The 21,048-nt window shown below is 36.6% G+C and overlaps 3 protein-coding genes across 3 annotated transcripts; all 3 read right to left on the reverse strand.

Annotated features, from left to right (window-relative positions):
* Window positions 1-2,145: 2,145 nt before the first annotated feature.
* LOC146163399 (tetraspanin-9-like) lies at window positions 2,146-6,955 on the reverse strand. The gene is made up of 5 exons (XM_083382663.1): window positions 6,858-6,955; window positions 6,025-6,219; window positions 5,025-5,201; window positions 3,353-3,532; window positions 2,146-2,591 (listed from the first exon to the last, which is right to left on the reverse strand). Exons 1-5 carry the CDS (start codon window positions 6,918-6,920, stop codon window positions 2,430-2,432), a joined length of 777 nt encoding a protein of 258 aa, XP_083238789.1. The 5' UTR covers window positions 6,921-6,955; the 3' UTR covers window positions 2,146-2,429.
* A 1,686-nt stretch (window positions 6,956-8,641) lies between these two features.
* Window positions 8,642-13,328, reverse strand: LOC146163400 (tetraspanin-18-like). The gene is made up of 5 exons (XM_083381451.1): window positions 13,185-13,328; window positions 12,358-12,552; window positions 11,421-11,597; window positions 9,741-9,920; window positions 8,642-9,005 (listed from the first exon to the last, which is right to left on the reverse strand). The coding sequence occupies exons 1-5, from the start codon at window positions 13,245-13,247 to the stop codon at window positions 8,844-8,846; spliced, it is 777 nt and encodes a 258-aa protein (XP_083237577.1). The 5' UTR covers window positions 13,248-13,328; the 3' UTR covers window positions 8,642-8,843.
* A 1,205-nt stretch (window positions 13,329-14,533) lies between these two features.
* Window positions 14,534-19,690, reverse strand: LOC146163401 (uncharacterized). The gene is made up of 5 exons (XM_083380476.1): window positions 19,625-19,690; window positions 18,368-18,565; window positions 17,812-17,997; window positions 17,019-17,195; window positions 14,534-15,926 (listed from the first exon to the last, which is right to left on the reverse strand). Exons 1-5 carry the CDS (start codon window positions 19,670-19,672, stop codon window positions 15,702-15,704), a joined length of 834 nt encoding a protein of 277 aa, XP_083236602.1. The 5' UTR covers window positions 19,673-19,690; the 3' UTR covers window positions 14,534-15,701.
* Between the last annotated feature and the right edge of the window lie 1,358 nt (window positions 19,691-21,048).

Below are 21,048 nucleotides of genomic sequence, written 5' to 3' on the forward strand. Positions count from 1 at the left end.
AAAAAACAGAAGAAAATAATATAGTCCCTTTGTTTTTAGTTTGGCAAATAAATAAATGTATTGTTTTAGTTTAGAGTAATTCACTAGAAATATCGGTCCTACTTCAATTTCTATTAAGTAGATTTTCATTGACAGATATATTCCAATAATACTGGATTTTGACATTAAGAGTTAATTGTTCCGAAAAAAAAACTTTGCTACCCGGGGCTTAATTTAATTTATTTTTGACTCCGAGTAAGTGTCCCATTCCGAAATTGTTTTAACCGGCGCAAAAAGATTTTCTTTTAGTTTTGATGATAATAAACTAGTTTATGAGTTTGTATACACAAAGTCGCGTGTTAAATTTGTATAATACTATATTTATTCCACGTGATTTCAATTTTAACAACTGGTTTCGGTAATGTAAAAAAATGGTGTGATTCTAGACCAGTGCTAAATAAGTATTCCACTACAAAAAGTCCGGGCATACTTACCAAGTAGGCCTAGAGTAGATTAACTTCACCCAAGCTTTTTGCAATTGACTGTAAATAAGTTTTTGAGAGAATCCAACTCACGCTAAATTCGTAAAACTGGTATCTAGTACGTTTTGTGTATTCTTGCTGCACGGCCAATTTGCAGTTACAATTGACTGTTAACTTTTTTATAACTTATCTGATAAACCAGGTTTGCCAATATAATTTTCCGTTTTTTGCATAGCAATGGCAAAATTGTCAAAACAGTGCGTGTTACGTCACAATAACAAAATTGCCCAGTACTGCTGTAACTGTTTTTCAAGTCATTTACACAAAAACTTTACACAAAAAAATAGATAAGCTGTACCCACTGAATATTTTCTAATGAATGTAATTCTAAAAAAATATTAGTTCTCAGGCCTGGCCGAAATGCAGCTTACAAACGATTAATAACGATATGAATAACAACCTTAACTAGAAAAGTTCTGCATGTCTTTTATAAATATGCCTACCCTATCCGAAAATGTGGTATTGTATATAAGAGAAAATAAACTTATTTAAGTTTGTTTTATTTCCCAAAACGAATAGCGACAAAATAAAGGAACTTAACGATAAGAATTTATTATAATGCTATATGATTTCTGGATTAAAATTTGTTTGTAAAACTATCACATGGACTCGAATGACCATTAATCTTCGAACCAATGTTAGTGAAAAAATGGCATGCAATAGATTGGAAATATTTGCTTACATTGTTCATTGCTAATTCGTACAATTCCAAAGAAATTAACGCAAATCAAAACACGATCTTAATTGCCCAGTTTAAGTCAAACAGCTCAGTTTTATACCAAATCAATTGTTGGAAGTTAAAAAAACATGAAATATATGTTTGCAGATTACTGTTTGTTCTTTTTTTTCGTAGATAAAGTTACATCGCCATAGTCCATTTTAAAGTCAACTTTTTCTTCGGAGTGGGTATGACAGGATTCAAAAGCGGAAACAATCGTACAGTCGAAGGTCAAACTCGCACAGGCGTATAGATAAGTAAAAATTGTCAACACTCTACGGCAGTGATTCCCAAACTGTGTGCCTCGAAAGATGTGCCGCGAAATTTTTGTAATTACGGAAAATAGAGTTCAAACAAATTAATAATATTGGGATTTTTACATACATATAGTTTGTCGTGTTTGAAGGGCGATTGTAAAATTACTCTTTTGTTGTTCTGTTAAAAGTGTGCCGCGAAATACTTGATTTTTATAGTATGCCGCGAGCCAAAAAAGTTTGGGAACCACTGCTCTACGGCGTCTATTAGTAGTAAATGCAAAGGTTACTAACGACTGGGGGCGGATCCAGCAATTTTATTTAACATAGCCCTGCTTAAAGTGTTAATTCTACATCGAGTTATACGCGATATAAACAAGCAAGAATTGGAGTCGCAGAGAGGGTTATTTCCAGGTTGATGACAAACATTGGGAAAATGTACGCTTCACAGTGCTGTAGGAACTAATCGAAATACCAGTGCTCTTTCAATAAGAGGGCGTTCGCTAGTAAGCTTTTATGCACAAAGGAACAGTTTCGCAGGTACTTCGTTGCATAGCATGTAAAATAGTCAAGCCGTCGCAGCAAAATATTTGAACTAGTGCTTATTCTGATTACAGTTTAGCGCATTTTACAGTCCATATAAATCGTTGAAATATGGTTGAAGAAGGAAATAACTACAGTATTTAAATTCACTTTTCTTATTAAGAATGGATTCCAAGAGTCGCAGACACCATACGTTTAACAACTTTATTTAATTTTTTTTAGTTATTTAGGAATAAATTTGGCGGTTTAACCTTTCAGGCTAAATCCATGAAACTAAAAAAATGCGATTCACAATCAAACAAGAAATGTGCAAAAACGTAAAACAGCATTGCGCTCGGCAGAAAAAAGTTCCAATCTTCTCGAAATTTTTCGCTCGAAGTTCTAGAAACTTCTTCAGTAGGACCACGTCTCGTGGACCTTGTTGTGCTTGACACCGCAAGTGACACAGCAGGCGACAATGACGGCGAGAATCTGCAAAGCCATCACACCGGCAGTGACGCCGCCTGTCACTCCAGCGTACCTCATAACAAGGTCGCGCAGAGCCTGGAAGCAACCCTGAAAAACAAAGCGAAGAATTTTAGCATGTGTGTGTTATTTGTTGACATGCCTGCGGAAGAATACACATCACTCTTATGCTTTTTAGTGAAATCGTTAACAAAAATAAATTATTGAACGTGGGCAACCCCATCCATCTTCATAAATTCCATTCGACGATATTTCCGACCGGAAATTAAAAGAATAGCTTAATCAGGTATTTTATTGTGGAATAGTAGCCTTTACATTGTATGGTTTAGGTTTAGGTTGAAGGTTGACAAAACTTTTATTATAAAAATTGTTTACTGTATGTTTTGCCAAATCATACTACGGGCCATCGCTTAGCCTTAAATAATGTTACTTTTTGTTTTTTAATAAAACCTATAGCTTCGCCTGGCAACTCCTTAATCCAAAGTTAAAATAACGCTAAAATAATATTTTTTTACTATTCACATTCTTAAAATCATAAATTGAGAATAAATTAAATGGATTGTAAATATTTAAATCTAGGCCAATTCTAGTTCATTTTCTATTTTAAATTTTGGATTTGAAAAAATATGTAATTCTACTTTTATAATCTAATTTGAGAAAACGAAATGATCTAATTCCAATCTAATTCTAATTTTTGGAAAAACTGAAATGCTCGAATTCTAATCTAATCTAATCTTAAAAAGCTAAAATAAACCTAGCTATCCATGTCTGAAACCGGCAACGGTGTTAAAGAACTATTCTACCTACCTGGTATGCCTACCTAAAATGCCACTAACACTACAAAAACTCACCGTTTGCGCGAAGGTGTTGACCGCGCTGACGGTCGCCGAATTTTGGCAAGCGGACAAGTCCACGTACGCGTCGCCATTCTTTACACAGCAACTGGCAGGCCAAGGCTGGACGGTACTGGACTGGGCGTCGTAGAGGGATCCGGTGTAATCAGTACCGTTTATGTAGCCACAGCAGGAGAACTGTGAAAATAAAGAGAGAAAAAATAGTTGTGAGAATAATAGAAGGGCACCCTGCATGGCAACGAGTTGTGAAACAGAAACATTTTTGTGAGCTTAGTTCATAAAAAAGCTTAAAAGGTTTAAAAAGTGTATGTAAATAAAGAAGGAGAAACTATTTGATATGCACACATCTAACTCGGTGTTCCGCGCATTGTTTATTAGACGTGGCAGAGTTATAATGACTGGAGTCAATGACTTAAAAAGTCGCGCTTTTCAAATGACTTTACTGGACTTCAGTCGATTTGGCAAGTGACTGGACTTGACTTTTAGACAAATGAAATAGAGCTTAGAAATTATGCGAAATTACTGAAAATACATAAGACGAAGCATGGATAAAAATGGAACGTAACAACTAGTGGTAAAACAGGAATATTAGCTCATAAAAAGTGCAGTTTGTATCCCATTTATAAAAGGTGTAAACAGTGCAAATATGTAAATGAACAAAACTGTTAGGAGCCGCTGTTTTATAAACACAACTTCAGGTTGCTTTGTGTAATGCGTAATGTTTATTAGACGCTGTTGCTCGGTGGAAATCATTTGCTCGTGGTGAAACAGACAAGTTTTCGATAAACAAACTAAGTATAAATTAAATGCACGAAGATCTTTACAAGCATTTGTTCGTCAGGCGGTTTTAAGAGCCAAAACCGTAAACGTTACCTTCTACAATTTCAACACCACAATGTTTCATATTGGCACAAGTAAACCTTTTATCCAAGACCTTTCGTCAGTAAACAAAACGCCACGCGGCAACGTCGCGACAGGCTAAAGGAGGCTCTTCGGGTACACTTTTTGAAATTGTCTGTAGCAAAACATGTTGGGCACAGAAACAGACTACCATTGATAGGATTTAAACCCAATAACAATTGGTGTTTTGCAGCTTTGGGTTATTGTTTCGTTCGCTTCCCAGGAACCCGAACATCCGGAGCTTTAGAAAATTATACACACGTCTTGTCTTTAAACTTTAAACCTAGCAACGCCCTTTCAGACGAAGTTAATCATGCTTTGTTACATAACTATTTTTCAAGGTCGCTTTTCATGAATATTTTCCAGTATTGTAAAGAAGACATTATCAACAACTGAACAAATAACAAGACAAGTCTCAGTGAATTTTGCTGTCTTAAAAGCATATGCTATGCTAAAAGGCGTAAAAATTGACACACACATATTTACTATTCACTTACCTTTGAGTATAATTCAGGATTTAAATGAAATTAATTGTGAATATTCAAATGCAATTCTAGTTCAAATTTCAGTTAAAAATCGCTTTAGGAATTCGGTAATTCTAATTTAAAAAACCAAAATGATCTAATTCTAATTGTAATCTAATTTAAAAAAGTTATCATAAATCTAGTTCAATTCTGGACTTTACAAATGTACGAGTGCCAATGCCATTACCTGATATCAGGTATCGGCTCCTAAAAAAAACTATACTATCGGACATCCCACGACTTACCGCGAATTGGAGCGAATCCCAACCGGAAGTGACGGGGTCGGTGACGTCATTGGTGTAGATCTTGATGGAAGCGTCAGCTCCCTGTCGGAGAAGTTGCTCCAGGGTGGAGGTAAAGAGGAAGGCAAGGATCAGGACGGCGATCTCGATGAGGAGGAAGAGGATAATGACGATGATGAACTGGAGGAACGAAGAAAAAATCGTCGTGATTAAATTGATGAAGATTCGCACTTGTGTAAACAAAGTATAAAGCGACGTTTCGCCAGAAGATACCAGCGGACCTTATCAGGACGACGCAGAAAAAACGTAGTGATAAACTTAATCCACAAGACAACATATCAATGAATAGAAATCGCTATTTCTGGTGTAAACGAAGTATAAACATCAGGAATATGGTTAGCTGGTGGTATCTGCTGCCAAAACGTCGGTTTATACTTCGTTTGCACCAGAAAAACGATTTCTATCTATTGTAAAAACCTAGTGATTGTGATTTCCAAGCGACTGTAGTATATTGTACAGTTGTGCTCGCTTGTTGGCCTGCTGCAGGTTAATTGTGGACGATCGTCATTATAAAGACGTTTAGGCCTAATCAGTTTTTTTTTGAGCTATTTTATCAATAGTAATACACTATTTTTGTATCGCATCGTATGATTGTACTGTTTGCTTCAAATATGTTTTTATATCTGGTCATGGTAGCAAAACTAAAATACGTAAAATACGAAGTATCGGATGGTGGCGTTGATCGCAGAAATGTTAGAATTATTCGCGCCTTTGTACTTGTTCAGTTTTTGGGAAACTTTTAACTGCGAATGTGGAAAAATGTACAGAGTTGAGCTAAAGTCAGTTAGATAAATAAACTAACTTGGGACGGCGTTTTTAAAACACAGTTAGGTTGTTGGCACGTTAAATTTCTCTTTAAAACAAGTATAACATTTAATAATTTGTCGTTTATTTATTGGTATTCGGAGCAAATTTTGTGTTTAGTAAACTACAATCGCCTTACCGTGACCAGAAGGCACTTGTTCTCCTTCCAGGCCCCACAGCAGCCGAGAAACGACACAACGGCGATGGCCGCTCCAACACCAATCAAGATAAAGGGTGCGTACTGGAAGAGCGCGTTGGTGGAAAGGGTGCTGCTGAACGAATTGTAATCGTCCACAACCCAAACTCCGAGGCCTGCTAGCACTAAGCCGCCCAGCTGTGAAAGTTAAATGTTGTTTTGTTCTTTCTGTCGCACTTTAAAAGCCGGTTGAAGGGTTGTGATTGCGGTTACCGCTTGGGGAAAAGTTTGTAGTCGTTACTATGCTATGCGAAAAGCATGTTAGTTTTACACTTGTTGGCAGGTAACGACAGCTTGTTTTTACCTAGATTCATTGTTACATTCGTCGGTAAAGTGTGTCAGTCGTGTTACCCGAAATAGCTGAGCTGAGTAAAATTTGCAGCATTTACATTTTTTAATTTCATGAACAAAGGATTAGGAATAAAATCTGAAAATTCTTAGATAAACGGGGGCCTAATTTGCATTTAAAAACTCTATAAAATATGTTTCTTTTTTCATTGTAAAGTCAATTTTAAAGTATTTCTTTCTTTTGTTAAAAGTTAAACCCAAATCACTTTTTTAAAATAATATAATCATAATTTTTTATAATATACCTATAAGGAATAAATACTTTAAGTGTCATTCTGTTTGACAAGAATATCAAGTTTGTAATTGTGGCTCCTAACTTGTCGACTGTCGCAATATAAGCTTATAACCGGTTGGGTAATTACCAATTACTCACTGCGTAGTTCATAAATACTGCTAGTTAGCGTACACAAAAATGAACAAAAACCTACCATAAACAGAAGGTTAAAAAAGATCATCAAGTTCTTGCATCGTCGAAAGCCTTTATCCTCCATGGCAAAAGCAGTTCAGCGTTTGCTTACCAACCAAAATAGGCTTAAATTGTACTTGACTGTAAATAAGTTTTTAAGAGAATCCAACTCACGCTAAATTCGTAAAACTGGTTTCTAGTACGTTTTGTGTATTCTTGCTGCACGGCCAATTTGCAGTTACAATTGACTGTTAACTTTTTCATAAATTATCTGATAAACCAAGTTTGCCAATATAATTTTCCGTTTTTTGCATAGCAATGGCAAAATTGTAAAAACAGTGCGTGTTACGTCACAATAACAAAATTGTCCAGTACTGCTGTAACAGTTTTTCAAGTCATTTACACAAAAACTTTACACAAAAAAAATAGATAAGCTGTACCCACTGAATATTTTCTAATGAATGTAATTCTAAAAAAATATTAGTTCTCAGGCCTGGCCGAAATGCAGCTTACAAACGATTAATAACGATATGAATAACAACCTTAACTAGAAATGTTCTGCATGTTTTTTATAAATAGGCCTAACCTATCCGAAAATGTGGTATTGTATATAAGAGAAAATAAACTTATTTAAGTTTGTTTTATTTCCCAAAACGAATAGCGACAAAATAAAGGAACTTAACGATAAGAATTTATTATAATGCTATATGATTTCTGGATTAAAATTTGTTTGTAAAACTATCACATGGACTCGAATGACCATTAATCTTCGAACCAATGTTGGTGAAAAAATGGCATGCAATAGATTGGAAATATTTGCTTACATTGTTCATTGATAATTCGTACAATTCCAAAGAAATGAACGCAAATCAAAACACGATCTTAATTGCCCAGTTTAAGTCAAACAGCTAAGTTTTATACCAAATCAATTGTTGGAAGTTAAAAAAACATGAAATTTATGTTTGCAGATTACTGTTTGTTCGTTTTTTCGTAGATAAAGTTACATCGCCATAGTCCATTTTAAAGTCAATTTTTCCTTCGGAGTGGGAATGACAGGATTCAAAAGCGGAAACAATCGTACAGTCGAAGGTCAAACTCGCACAGGCGTATAGACAAGTAAAAATTGTCAACACTCTACGGCAGTGATTCCCAAACTGTGTGCCTCGAAAGATGTTACGGAAAATAGAGTACAAATACATGCAAGCATTTCAGACTTAAATATACGTACTATTTATTACAAATTAATAATATTGGGATTTCTACATACATACAGTTTGTCGTGTGTAAAGGGCGATTGTAAAATTACTCTTTTGTTGTTCTGTTAAAAGTGTGCTGCGAAATAGTTGATTTTTATAGTATGCCGCGAGCCAAAAAGGTTTAGGAACCACTGCTCTACGGTTACTAACGACGGAGGACCAAAAGTGTTATTCTACATCCAGCTATACGAGATATAAACAAGCAAAATGTGGTGTCGCAGGAGAGGGTGATGGCTGATGACAAACATTGGGAAAATGTACGCTTCACAGTGCTGTAGGAACTAATCGAAATACCAGTGCTCTTTGAATAAGAGGGGGTTCGCTAGTAAGCTTTTATGCACGAAGGAACAGTTTCGCAGGTACTTTCGTTGCATAGCATGTAAAATAGTCAATCCGTCGCTGCAAAATATTTGAACTAGTGCTCATTCTGACAGTTTAGCGCATTTTACAGTCCGTATAAATCGTTGAAATATGGTTGAAGATTGAAATAACTACAGTATTTAAATTCACTTTTTTTATTAAGAATGGATTCCAAGAGTCGCAGACACCATACGTTTAACAACTTTATTTAATTTTTTTTAGTTATTTAGGAAGAAATTTGGCGGTTTAACCTTTCAGGCTAAATCCATGAAACTAAAAAATACGATTCACAATCAAACAAGGAATGTGCAAAAACATAAAACAGCATTGCGCTCGGCAGAAAAAAGTTTCAATCTTCGCGAAATTTTTCGCTCGAAGTTCTAGAAACTTCTTCAGTAGGACCACGTCTCGTGGACCTTGTTGTGCTTGACACCGCAAGTGACACAGCAGGCGAAAATGACGGCGAGAATCTGCAAAGCCATCACACCGGCAGTGACGCCGCCTGTCACTCCAGCGTACCTCATAACAAGGTCGCGCAGAGCATGGAAGCAACCCTGAAAAATAAAGCGAAGAATTTTAGCAGGTGTGTGTTATTTGTTGACATGCCTGCGGAAGAATACAGATCACTCTTATGCTTTTTAGTGAAATCGTTAACAAAAATAAATTATTGAACGTGGGCAACCCCATCCATCTTCATAAATTCCATTCGACGATATTTCCGACCGGAAATTAAAAGAATAGCTTAATCAGGTATTTTATTGTGGAATAGTAGCCTTTACATTGTATGGTTTAGGTTGACAAAACTTTCATTATAAAAATTGTTTACTGTATGTTTTGCCAAATCATACGGGCCATCGCTTAGCCTTAAATAATGTTACTTTTTGTTTTTCAATAAAACCTATAGCTTCGCCTGGCAACTTATTAATCCAAAGTTAAAATAACGCTAAAATAATATTTTTTTACTATTCACATTCTTAAAATCATAAATTGCGAATAAATTAAATGGATTGTAGATAATTAAATCTAGGCCAATTCTAGTTCATTTTCTATTTTAAATTTTGGTTTTGAAAAATTATGTAATTCTACTTTCATAATCTAATTTGAGAAAACAAAATGATCTAATTCCAATCTAATTTGGAAAAACTGAAATGCTCAAATTCTAATCTAATCTAATCTTAAAAAGCTAAAATAAACCTAGCTGTCCAAGTCTGAAACCGGCAACGGAGTTATAGAACTACTACCTACCTGGTATGCCTACCTAAAATGCCACTAACACTACAAAAACTCACCGTTTGCGCGAAGGTGTTGACCGCGCTGACGGTCGCCGAGTTTTGGCAAGCGGACAAGTCCACGTACGCGTCGCCATTCTTTACACAGCAACTGGCAGGCCAAGGCTGGACGGTACTGGACTGGGCGTCGTACAGGGATCCGGTGTAATCGGTACCGTTTGTGTAGCCACAGCAGGAGAACTGCGGAAATAAAGACAGAAAAAATAGTTATGAGAATAATAGAAGGGCACCCTGCATGGCAACGAGTTGTGAAACAGAGAAACATTTTTGTGAGCTTAGTTCATAAAAAAGCTTAAAAGGTTTAAAAAGTGTATGTAAATAAAGAAGGAGAAACTATTTTATAAGCACACATCTAAGTCGGTGTACCGCGCATTGTTGATTAGACGTGGCAGAGTTATAATGACTGGAGTCAATGACTTAAAAAGTCGCGCTTTTCAAATGACTTTACTGGACTTCAGTCGATTTGGCAAGTGACTGGACTTGACTTTTAGACAAATGAAATAGAGCTTAGAAATTATGCGAAATTACTGAAAATACATAAGACGAAGCATGGATAAAAATGGAACGTAACAACTAGTGGTAAAACAGGAATATTAGCTCATAAAAAGTGCAGTTTGTATCCCATTTATAAAAGGTGTAAACAGTGCAAATATGTAAATGAACAAAACTGTTAGGAGCCGCTGTTTCATAAACACAACTTCAGGTTGCTTTGTGTAATGCGTAATGTTTATTAGACGCTGTTGCTCGGTGGAAATCATTTGCTCGTGGTGAAACAGACAAGTTTTCGATAAACAAACTAAGTATAAATTAAATGCACGAAGATCTTTACAAGCATTTGTTCGTCAGGCGGTTTTAAGAGCCAAAACCGTAAACGTTACCTTCTACAATTTCAACACCACAATGTTTCATATTGGCACAAGTAAACCTTTTAACCAAGACCTTTCGTCAGTAAACAAAACGCCACGCGGCAACGTCGCGACAGGCTAAAGGAGGCTCTTCGGGTACACTTTTTGAAATTGTCTGTAGCAAAACATGTTGGGCACAGAAACAGACTACCATTGATAGGATTTAAACCCAATAACAATTGGTGTTTTGCAGCTTTGGGTTATTGTTTCGTTCGCTTCCCAGGAACCCGAACATCCGGAGCTTTAGAAAATTATACACACGTCTTGTCTTTAAACTTTAAACCTAGCAACGCCCTTTTAGACGAAGTTAATCATGCTTTGTTACATAGCTATTTTTCAAGGTCGCTTTTCATGAATATTTTCCAGTATTGTAAAGAAGACATTATCAACAACTGAACAAATAACAAGACAAGTCTCAGTGAATTTTGCTGTCTTAAAAGCATATGCTATGCTAAAAGGCGTAAAAATTGACACACACATATTTACTATTCACTTACTTTTGAGTATAATTCAGGATTTAAATGAAATTAATTGTGAATATTTAAATGCAATTCTAGTTCAAATTTCAGTTAAAAATCGCTTTAGGAATTCGGTAATTCTAATTCTAATTTAAAAAACCAAAATGATCTAATTCTAATTGTAATCTAATTTAAAAAAGTTATCATAAATCTAGTTCAATTCTGGACTTTACAAATGTACGAGTGCCAATGCCATTACCTGATATCAGGTATCGACTCCTAAAAAAAACTATACTATCGGACATCCCACGACTTACCGCGAATTGGAGCGAATCCCAACCGGAAGTGACGGGGTCGGTGACGTCATTGGTGTAGATCTTGATGGAAGCGTCAGCTCCCTGTCGGAGAAGTTGCTCCAGGGTGGAGGTAAAGAGGAAGGCAAGGATCAGGACGGCGATCTCGATGAGGAGGAAGAGGATAATGACGATGATGAACTGGGGGAACGAAGAAAAAATCGTCGTGATTAAATTTATGAAGATTCGCACTTGTGTAAACGAAGTATAAAGCGACGTTCGCCAGAAGATACCAGCGGACCTTATCAGGACGACGCAGAAAAAACGTAGTGATAAACTTAATCCACAAGACAACATATCAATGAATAGAAATCGCTATTTCTGGTGTAAACGAAGTATAAGCATCAGGAATGTAGTTAGCTGGTATCTGCTGCCAAAACGTCGGTTTATACTTCGTTTGCACCAGAAAATCGATTTCTATCTATTGGAAAAACCTCGTGATTGTGATTTTCAAGCGACTGTAGTAAATGGTACAGTTGTGCTCGCTTGTTGGCCATCAGTTTTTTTTTGAGCTATTTTATCAATAGTAATGCACTATTTTTGTATCGCATCGTATGATTGTACTGTTTGCTTCAAATATGTTTTTATATGTGGTCATGGTAGCAAAAATATAACACGAAGTATCGGATGGTGGCGTTGATCGCAGAAATGTTAGAATTATTCGCGCCTTTGTACTTGTTCAGTTTTGGGGAAACTTTTAACTGCGAATGTGGAAAAATGTACTGAGTTGAGCTAAAGTCAGTTAGATAAATAAACTAACTTGGGGCGGCGTTTTTAAAACACAGCTAGGTTGTTGGCACGTTAAATTTCTCTTTAAAACAAGTATAACATTTAATAATTTGTCGTTTATTTATTGGTATTCGGAGCAAACTTTGTGTTTAGTAAACTACAATCGCCTTACCGTGACCAGAAGGCACTTGTTCTCTTTCCAGGCCCCACAGCAGCCGAGAAACGACACAACGGCGATGGCCGCTCCAACACCAATCAAGATAAATGCTGCGTACTGGAAGAGCGCATTGGTGGAAAGGGTGCTGCTGAACGAATTGTAATCGACCACAACCCAAACTCCGAGGCCTGCTAGCACTAAGCCGCCCAGCTGTGAAAGTTAAATGTTGTTTTGTTCTTACTGTCGCACTTTAAAAGCCGGTTGAAGGGTTGTGATTGCGGTTAGCGCTTGGGGAAAAGTTTGTAGTCGTTACTATGCTATGCGAAAAGCATGTTAGTTTTACACTTGTTGGCAGGTAACGACAGCTTGTTTTTACATAGATTCACTGTTACATTCGTCGGTAAAGTGTGTCAGTCGTGTTACCCGAATTAGCTGAGCTGAGTAAAATTTGCAGCGTTTACAGTTTTTAATTTCACAAACAAAGGATTAGGAATAAAATCTGATAAATGTTAGATAAACGGGGGCCTAATTTGCATCTAAAAACTCTATAAAATATATGTTTTTTTTAATGTAAAGTAAATTTTAAAGTATTTATTTCTTTCGTTAAAAGTTGAATCCAAATCACTTTTTTAAAATAATATAATCATCATTTTTTATAATATACCGTTAAGGAATATATACTTTAAGTGTCATTCTGTTTGACAAGAATATCAAGTTTGTAATTGTGGCTTCTAACTTGTCGACTGTCGCAATATAAGCTTATAACCGGTTGGGTAATTACCAATTACTCACTGCTTGGTTCATAAATACTGCTAATTAGCGTACACAAAACAAAAACCCACCATAAACAGAAGGTTAAAAAAGATCATTAAGTTCTTGCATCGTCGAAAGCCCTTTTCCTCCATGGCGAAAGCAGTTCAGCGTTTGCTCGCAACCAAAATTGGATTAAATTGTACTTTCTGCAAAAATCAAAACTCACGCCTCGAATTCGGTCTCAACAATGAATGACACGGCAAAACGCAAGACTTTAAGTAGCTCCACTGACAAGGCAAAGCATTTCTGGCTGAAGAAACTTAACACCAAGCGAAAGGGGACGCTGTGTGTCACGCGCGCCACGCAAGAAGGTTTCCAAGTAGCCCTTGAAACAAATCAAAAACACAGGGAGCCCGTCGGCTAAGCGAGTGTCCAATTTTCGAGCGGATTGCCAATCAACAAGCAACAACTGCCTACCGGGTTACTCAATGTTTGGAAACACTGCGCAGCCAGGCGGTTATTGGGTTACGGGCAGCCCAACGATTTTAACATTGTTAAGGGCGATTACGTAATATACAGATTTCGAAAAGCAACGTCATGCTTTTTATGCCGTCGTTTGTTGCAAACTTATTTGGACGCTGTCGCACCAAAGCTTTCACACGCTTAATACTGGTGGGGATGTAAATTGTCCTAGCATTTGTTCTGCTAAACCTAAGTCCAGCTATTCATAGAGTATTCCAATAATAAGACATCGTTTATCTCCCTCGATTTGACTATTGTTAAAGGCGGCAACCTAATATACAGGTTTTGAAGAAAGTCATGTTTTTTGTGCCGTCGTTTGTTTGCGAAAAGTTTTGGACGCCGCGGTGCCCACGCTTTCATATTATCAACCTTGAATGTAAATTATTCTAGCACTTGCACAGTGTTGTTTATGAATGCCAGTATTTTATTTTCTTAATTCAAAACTTGTTTATATAATCATATTTGTAGTGCTGTAAAGGCGTTAATGACAACAATGACTTGACTTAACTGTTTTTACATGCCTTTCCTTTACTTGAGTATTTTTCCTATGTTTTAGGCAACTGACTAGATTTTTACTGTTTTTATCATTGTGTGAAATATCTCGGGTTGAGATTAAATGTTTTTGTTTATTTTTTTCAACAAAATCAGATATTTATTCAATTGTTGCACGTAAAACAATTTGCTTACTATACATTGCATTTTTTGTTCATATTAAGTTAAGATATTGATCATACACTGAACAGTTTACCAATTTTGATAGTTTTAATGTTTTATTTTTATACTCATGGTTTAGCTAATTTTATCATAACGGAGCGGTCAGAAATTCAACCATTTATATGGCAACCTATAGGGACGGGGTTAAATAAATAATACAATTGAATTCGCCAAACCAGAACATACAATTCTCAGGTAGCGTACGTGTATTAACATACTAATGGCTTTTTATTCTAAATGTAAGAGAGCGTTCTTGTGAACAAAACTTAAGATGAAAGTAGGTATATTTTTAAAAAAGAACGTTGTAGAACACCACGACTTTAAATGGTCCAAATGTTGCGCCACTGTCGTCAGTTTAGCTGTGGTTTGCTTAAAGTATCTGACTTTTTAGCATTTCTAGGAACTGGATTTCTGTAACGCATAAACCTATAACGCCTACTGATTTTGGTTATTTTTTTTAAGTTTGCAGACACATTTTAAACACTTTTTTCTAAAAAACATTGAATGTATAACCAAACGGGTAATTGTGGTGTTAACTAAAACAAAGTTTAACCGTTTGAAATAGGGATGCTAATACATACATTCAATTCTTAACACTACAAATATGAAACGATGTGAAACTTTGCAAATATTAACAAAAACTTCAATTGCAACACAACAAATATTTAAACATTTGACGTATAAGAATACGGTCAAAAACAATAAGAACTCCACAATAAAATGCCTTACGCATCAAGAAAAACTGCACGTTGCTAGATATCAATTTGCGGCATCAATTATTCAAGAAAGCGTTTCTTTTATATCGCTCCATAATTAATGACGTACTCGCATCGATGTATTTTCATCTAGTATAAATATACCAGCATGTCCAATCCATGTCTAAAAGTTGACCGATACGACATGTCCTCTATTTTAGGCGGAAAAACACACTGTCTTATTTTTTTTTATTATTTGGCTAAACTGCAACAAAATTTTATGAGAATTTATACACTAAATTTAGAAGAAAAACAATAAAATACAGAAAAACTTAAAATCGTTTGAAATAATAGTAGAGTCGCTGACAAAACAGGCAAACTAGGCAAAAGCAATTCATGGTTGGTAATCCTCATATTTAAATCTAAGGTCATTTAACAGCTTTAATTTCTTCATAGAATGTACTTGTCTTTCTACGAGAAAATAAAATCTCCATAGCTAATATCTATATGTTTCACTTCCCTAGAAAAGAGCTTTATGATTAGCGCTTCTTAGCCACCGACAGCACGCATCACAGTAACCCAGCACTTTTAAGCAAAAAAATGACTCAATTACAGGCAACATTGCTTTCTACATCAAGTCTACCCTATTTCGTATCCACAAACTAACGCAGTCAGTTAAGTAATCATTGTATAAATGTTGCCATCTCCAGGGTTCGTCCTCTCGAAATGCACGACGGGCGGGTGGTCCTCCTTCACCTGCTTCGGCTGCCGCTGAAGGCGACGCAGAGTCACCAGTGACGTCACCAGGAGGAGGAGGAGAAGCGCCAGGAGCAAGCATGACGTCACGCCCATTGGCGTAGCGTAGGCACCCAACAACGAGTAGAGCCGCTCTCGGCAGCCCTGGAGTGACAAAAAATGGCAACGTAACGAAGCGAAATTCATCAGACCAAAGATGGCGTATGACGTGCTAGAGTTTAGCGGACATTTTTAAGCATAGAAGGGTTATTGTGAACTTTTATCACATTTATGTTATTTAAGGATGCAAGGATAGGCCAAATTAATAGTCTCAAGTTTTCCTTGTTTTTTATGGATTTTAAGGATGCATGGTTAGGCCAAATTAATAGGTTCAAGTTTTACTGGATATACACAACCAACCGATTTCGAGTATTACAGCTAACGAAGGCAGAGTATAGAAACAAGATCTTAAATGTTCTAAGTATTATGTTTGCTTCCATGAATAAAAATCTGTGCTAATCAGTACCAAATTTTGACTTCATAAATCCAGTGGCATGAAAAAGTTTTCTATAGCCGCAAATATCTTTCCCAATTTTTTGTTGTTTGTCTAACTCTAAGATTCTTAAATATGCCGCGGAACTTTTTTGGCCTATTATTAACAAAAAGGCATATAGCAAAACGAACAAGATTTGAATATACACTACCCATTAGATAACTGACAATGTAATGGTATTTATCAACTAACTTAGTATTAGGGGTGTTTGTTAAGTTATTATTGTATGGTTTGTGAAAATTGTGCCGCAAATTTGTTTTTTTGTTTGGTGTGCCGCAGGCTAAATTAGTTTGAGAGCCATTGGGTATGCCAGGTTTTTTCAGCCTATGGGTCACCGTTTTATTCGGTGACAAAGTTTGAGTCGCCGACTCCATTAGTTTACATGTGTACATTTATTAAGACTGGTTCTATACAAGGTATTTTCAAAATATGAGAAAACTGGGGGAAAAACGGAAAAACATGGCATTTGTTAATTAATGAAAATTCGAATTTATGTAGGCTATTTGTTTTAATTGTGTCCACTGACAAAACGTTCAGCTTAGAGAAATGGGCCGTAAAAGCTTCACTGTGACACTAACTCTTAATATTTGTATATCTGGGCTAAGCAACAATATTTAAAAGACAAATGCTCCGAGCAACACGTTTCAGCTGGCAAGGTTGTTAGCAGCATTCCGCAAAAAACACAAAAAGGGTTAAATGCTTACCGTGCTTCCATGTGTGACCGTGTCGTTCACCGTTGCGCTGTGAACGCACGAAAACGAGCTCACGTATCCGCCAGACGCCGCCAGAGAGCAGCAGGACAGCGGCCAGGGTTGAACTTGCAAGGTAGTGTTGTGGAAGTAGCTAAACTGGTAGTCGCTGAAGAAGCCGCAGCACTCGTTCTGTGTAAGGCTTTACCGTTAGTTTGTTGTGTTTTAGCGAATTTGTCTTGAAAACTTGAGATACATTTGTGTGTGAAAGGCAAATTGAAATGCAGTTTTATATACTTTATGTTGTTGGCAACATAGTAAACTAGAGGCGAAAATTGGCTAAACTGGACGTAAATTTGTACCGTGAACCGCAAATGCTTTATTTCCTATAGCAGCGTTTAATGTCAAAAACTTCTTTGAAGAAATATTTGCCGACCTTTTTGGAAATTTAATGGGACCTTTTCAGTCCAAAACACAGTAGGTCCATGTTAAGCTATGAGAACCACAGCTTTTTTTTGGGATTGAGTATTGGTTTGATATTTCTGTGAAACAAATATCCATACTGAACGGCCCCAATAGTGTTAGGAAAATATAATTATCTACTCCATCTTAAATCGCGGATTGTTTAATTCGAGTAATAGATGTCCATCGTCCCAAAAACTTCGTTTCTTTCCTGTGGAAGCCAGACAGCTTAAATCTAAAACAGGCTATAATTTAATTCATTATTTCGGATTTAACCCTGTTCGTTCTATAAAAGTTTAGCGTAAAACCATAAAGCGAACTGTCGAAATTCAGTCCGCAGATTTACCGTTGTTTGAAACTCGTCCCACGCCAAGGTGATGGTGGCCGAAGTGGTGGAGGTGCACTTGTAGTGGTTCTTTATGGCAGCGATCGCATGCTCACCGTAGTGGACGTCGAACATGCCGAGAAACAACAAGCTGAGAACGGCCACCGCGATGCTCAGACAAATTGTGATCACCAAGCCTGCAAGCATCTGAAACCAATTAAGAAATGCATTATTAATTAAAGTTACGAGAGCAAAAGTCCACGATATTATAAAGTTTGCAAACGAATCGCGACTGTGCATATTTAAGTGACTTTGTAACAACTGATCGCTGTCGACAAGTAAATCCGATCTGTTTGTTTATTTTTTGCTACCATGACTGGATTGATAAACATTTTTTCGACCTTCACCAGTGCTCCGCAACCTTTTTACACTTGCGGCACACCAACAGAGCTAAATATATTAGGCGGCACACCTATACGAAATATATGACGACACACCGGTTGCGGAGCACTGACCTACACGACAATTGTTATACTTTCTAAACGAAGCATACCAAAGAGTCAAAATACAATCCTACCACTTGCAAAACGGCCTTGCGTTCTTGTTTCACGCCGAAGAGACTCCACAAAGCGGTGAAGAGTCCAACCACCCCGGCAGTTGTGCCACAAAAAGCGGCATTTTCCAGAACGTTCGAAGCAGAGCCGATCAAACTTTCTTGGGTTTCATAGTTGATCAGGGTCCAGATTGACACGACGAGCAACGCAAAGCTGCCAAGCTAAAAGCGCGAAGTTCACAATAAGAGATGTTCTATGATATTGTAATTGGAGCCGTTACCCGATAAGAGTAAAAGTATCGCTACTCCAAAACTGGACTTCCACATACCAATAATGATTGGTGCAAAACAGTCATGTTTGGCAATCCAACGTAGAGTTAAAAAGTAAAATATACGAAAATATGACATTCAAAATCCAAGGTACCGCATAAGCTTTATTACATCTATAGTTCGACTTCATACCTTTAAAATCATCAAATTTAGACTTTTCAAGAAAATTTGATTGTTTATGTTTAACCATTGTACTGATGTCGTTCGGTATCAGATCGTTTTGCGGTACTTTTTGCCCACAATTTCAGGTGTAAGTATCTGAATAGTACTTTAAAATGGATAAGTTTGGAAAAGTTAGTTGAACTACAAGTTCCTAACACATATTCCTAACGCGGAATTCGACTGTAAGTCATATATTAATTTCGCCGAATCACTTAACCTTCACGTGTGTTCTTTTCTGCTCGGTTTTTCAAAAGAATGATAACGAACGGTTTTCATTAGAGCCATATGTCAACAATAACAAATGGTTTTGATAAGCTTGGCGGGTGTATGTGACTAAAAAGCTTTGTGCGGCCATAGTGAATTAGTTTTCCAGTTTTGGGTGCCTATAGTCAACAGGAGGCTATAAAGTATAAACCTTTTCGGGTTTTTCTTTATCTTCAATGTATTAATGGTTTTCTACCAACTTTGTCACTGGTAAAAAGCAAAATAAGGCCCAGACTCCGCTATAATTGCTTAAAAAGCTGAGATTAAATTACATTTAATTCATCTTCATCATACCCAATCAAGATAAAAGTCTAGTGCTGCTGTGTGGGCTTAACAGTTACTATATTTTCAAAAATAATAATGTCCTTACAAAAGCAAACATCCATCACAGATGTGAGAAGCGGTATAAAATCCGACAACCTTTTACGATATACATGAAAATTGCTATAAAGGCTTATCATGAAACTAATGGTTCAACCCATATACCACTATAATAGCCATAAACTATAACTTACTTGTACTCACCAGAATAAGAAGACGTAAAACAACCCTAAAACACAAGCTGCATTCCATTTTCCACAAATCGTCTGTCCAGCAGCTCCCGCAGCACCTTTCAAGCTTTAATTCCAGTAGAATCTTACCCCGGCGGCGTCGACAATACACGACTATGGGATATGACAAAAGACTGGGGGGAATTTGAAATATAATACTCGATCAACACAATATAAACCTTCTCGCGTTGCACTGCGATGAAAAAACCTTTCACACTTGCTTGCGCCTTACATGTTTTTCCATGGGCGTTTCACACCTTTTGGAAAACCAATTGTTGGAAAACAGACAGCAGTGCGCGTGTTCGCTGATCACTCTTTTTTTAGGTTACACGTGTCTCTCTTCCAGTGTTGTAAACAAGTCATTTTGAAATTATCTAAGTGCCATTCAAGTCATTCTTAAAATACCTTAAGCCCAAGCCAAATCAATTTAAATGACAAAGTTGTATAAGTCCCAGTCAGGTCATAATTCGAGCAAGTCAGTTCAAAGTCAAGTACTTGTCATTTCGTAACTATTACACGTTAAACTATTAAAATTGGTAAACTCGTCCGATTATGAGCAATACAGTAATTAAAAAATAGGTCATCACAACACTAATCTTTGTGATGCATATGTTGTCATTTTTCAAAAACTTTTTCGAGTATTTTAATCAGCAAATAAACCAGATTAGTTGTTCTTTTTTTTACAATTGAATACAATACGAGTAATGGTTAAACAAAATTGCGAGCGATTTGTAAAACTCAGATTAAGCCCAAAGCATTGTACAAAATAAATGTATATTCTTGAGAATGGTGTTTCACGTGCTGGCCACATAAGGCGTTAAACGTAGCTTACATTAAAAATGCTTGCTTGTTGTGTAAAGCATATATAATCAGAAAACGAAATGCGAAAAACGCTATACGGCAGAAACATAAAACATTGGGTTTACGCAGTGGTGAAAGTGCAATAATTTTTGTTTACAGTAACAATGAAAAAAAAGTTTTGATGACGTCACAAAATTACATCATAACGAACGTCTAAACATGTAACAATAGGAAACCTGAGGTTATCATTCGATGCAGTGCAGAAATATACAACTGAACTCTTAGTTTAAATATGTACAGTTAAGGAGATGGCAGGGTGGCCTGATGAAAAAAAAATTAAAAAAAAATCGCATGTTCAATTGGCGATCATCACAGATCTGTATTGAAAATTACCAAATCGTTTAGAACAGTGCTTTTCAACCCGTGGGATGGTACGCACTTGTGCGGATGAAAAAAATTGTAATGCGGATGACTAACGTCGTGCGGATGAATGTGCGGATGAAAATGGTGCATTATTATTTTTTATCATATGGAATATAGTAATTAAATAAGCTGGTGCCCCCACTTGCGTTACAGGTACAGTAATATAGTCTCGTA

The sequence above is a fragment of the Ascidiella aspersa genome, chromosome 2 (assembly GCF_963924565.1).
Source record: "Ascidiella aspersa chromosome 2, kaAscAspe10.2, whole genome shotgun sequence".
NCBI lineage: Eukaryota > Metazoa > Chordata > Ascidiacea > Phlebobranchia > Ascidiidae > Ascidiella > Ascidiella aspersa.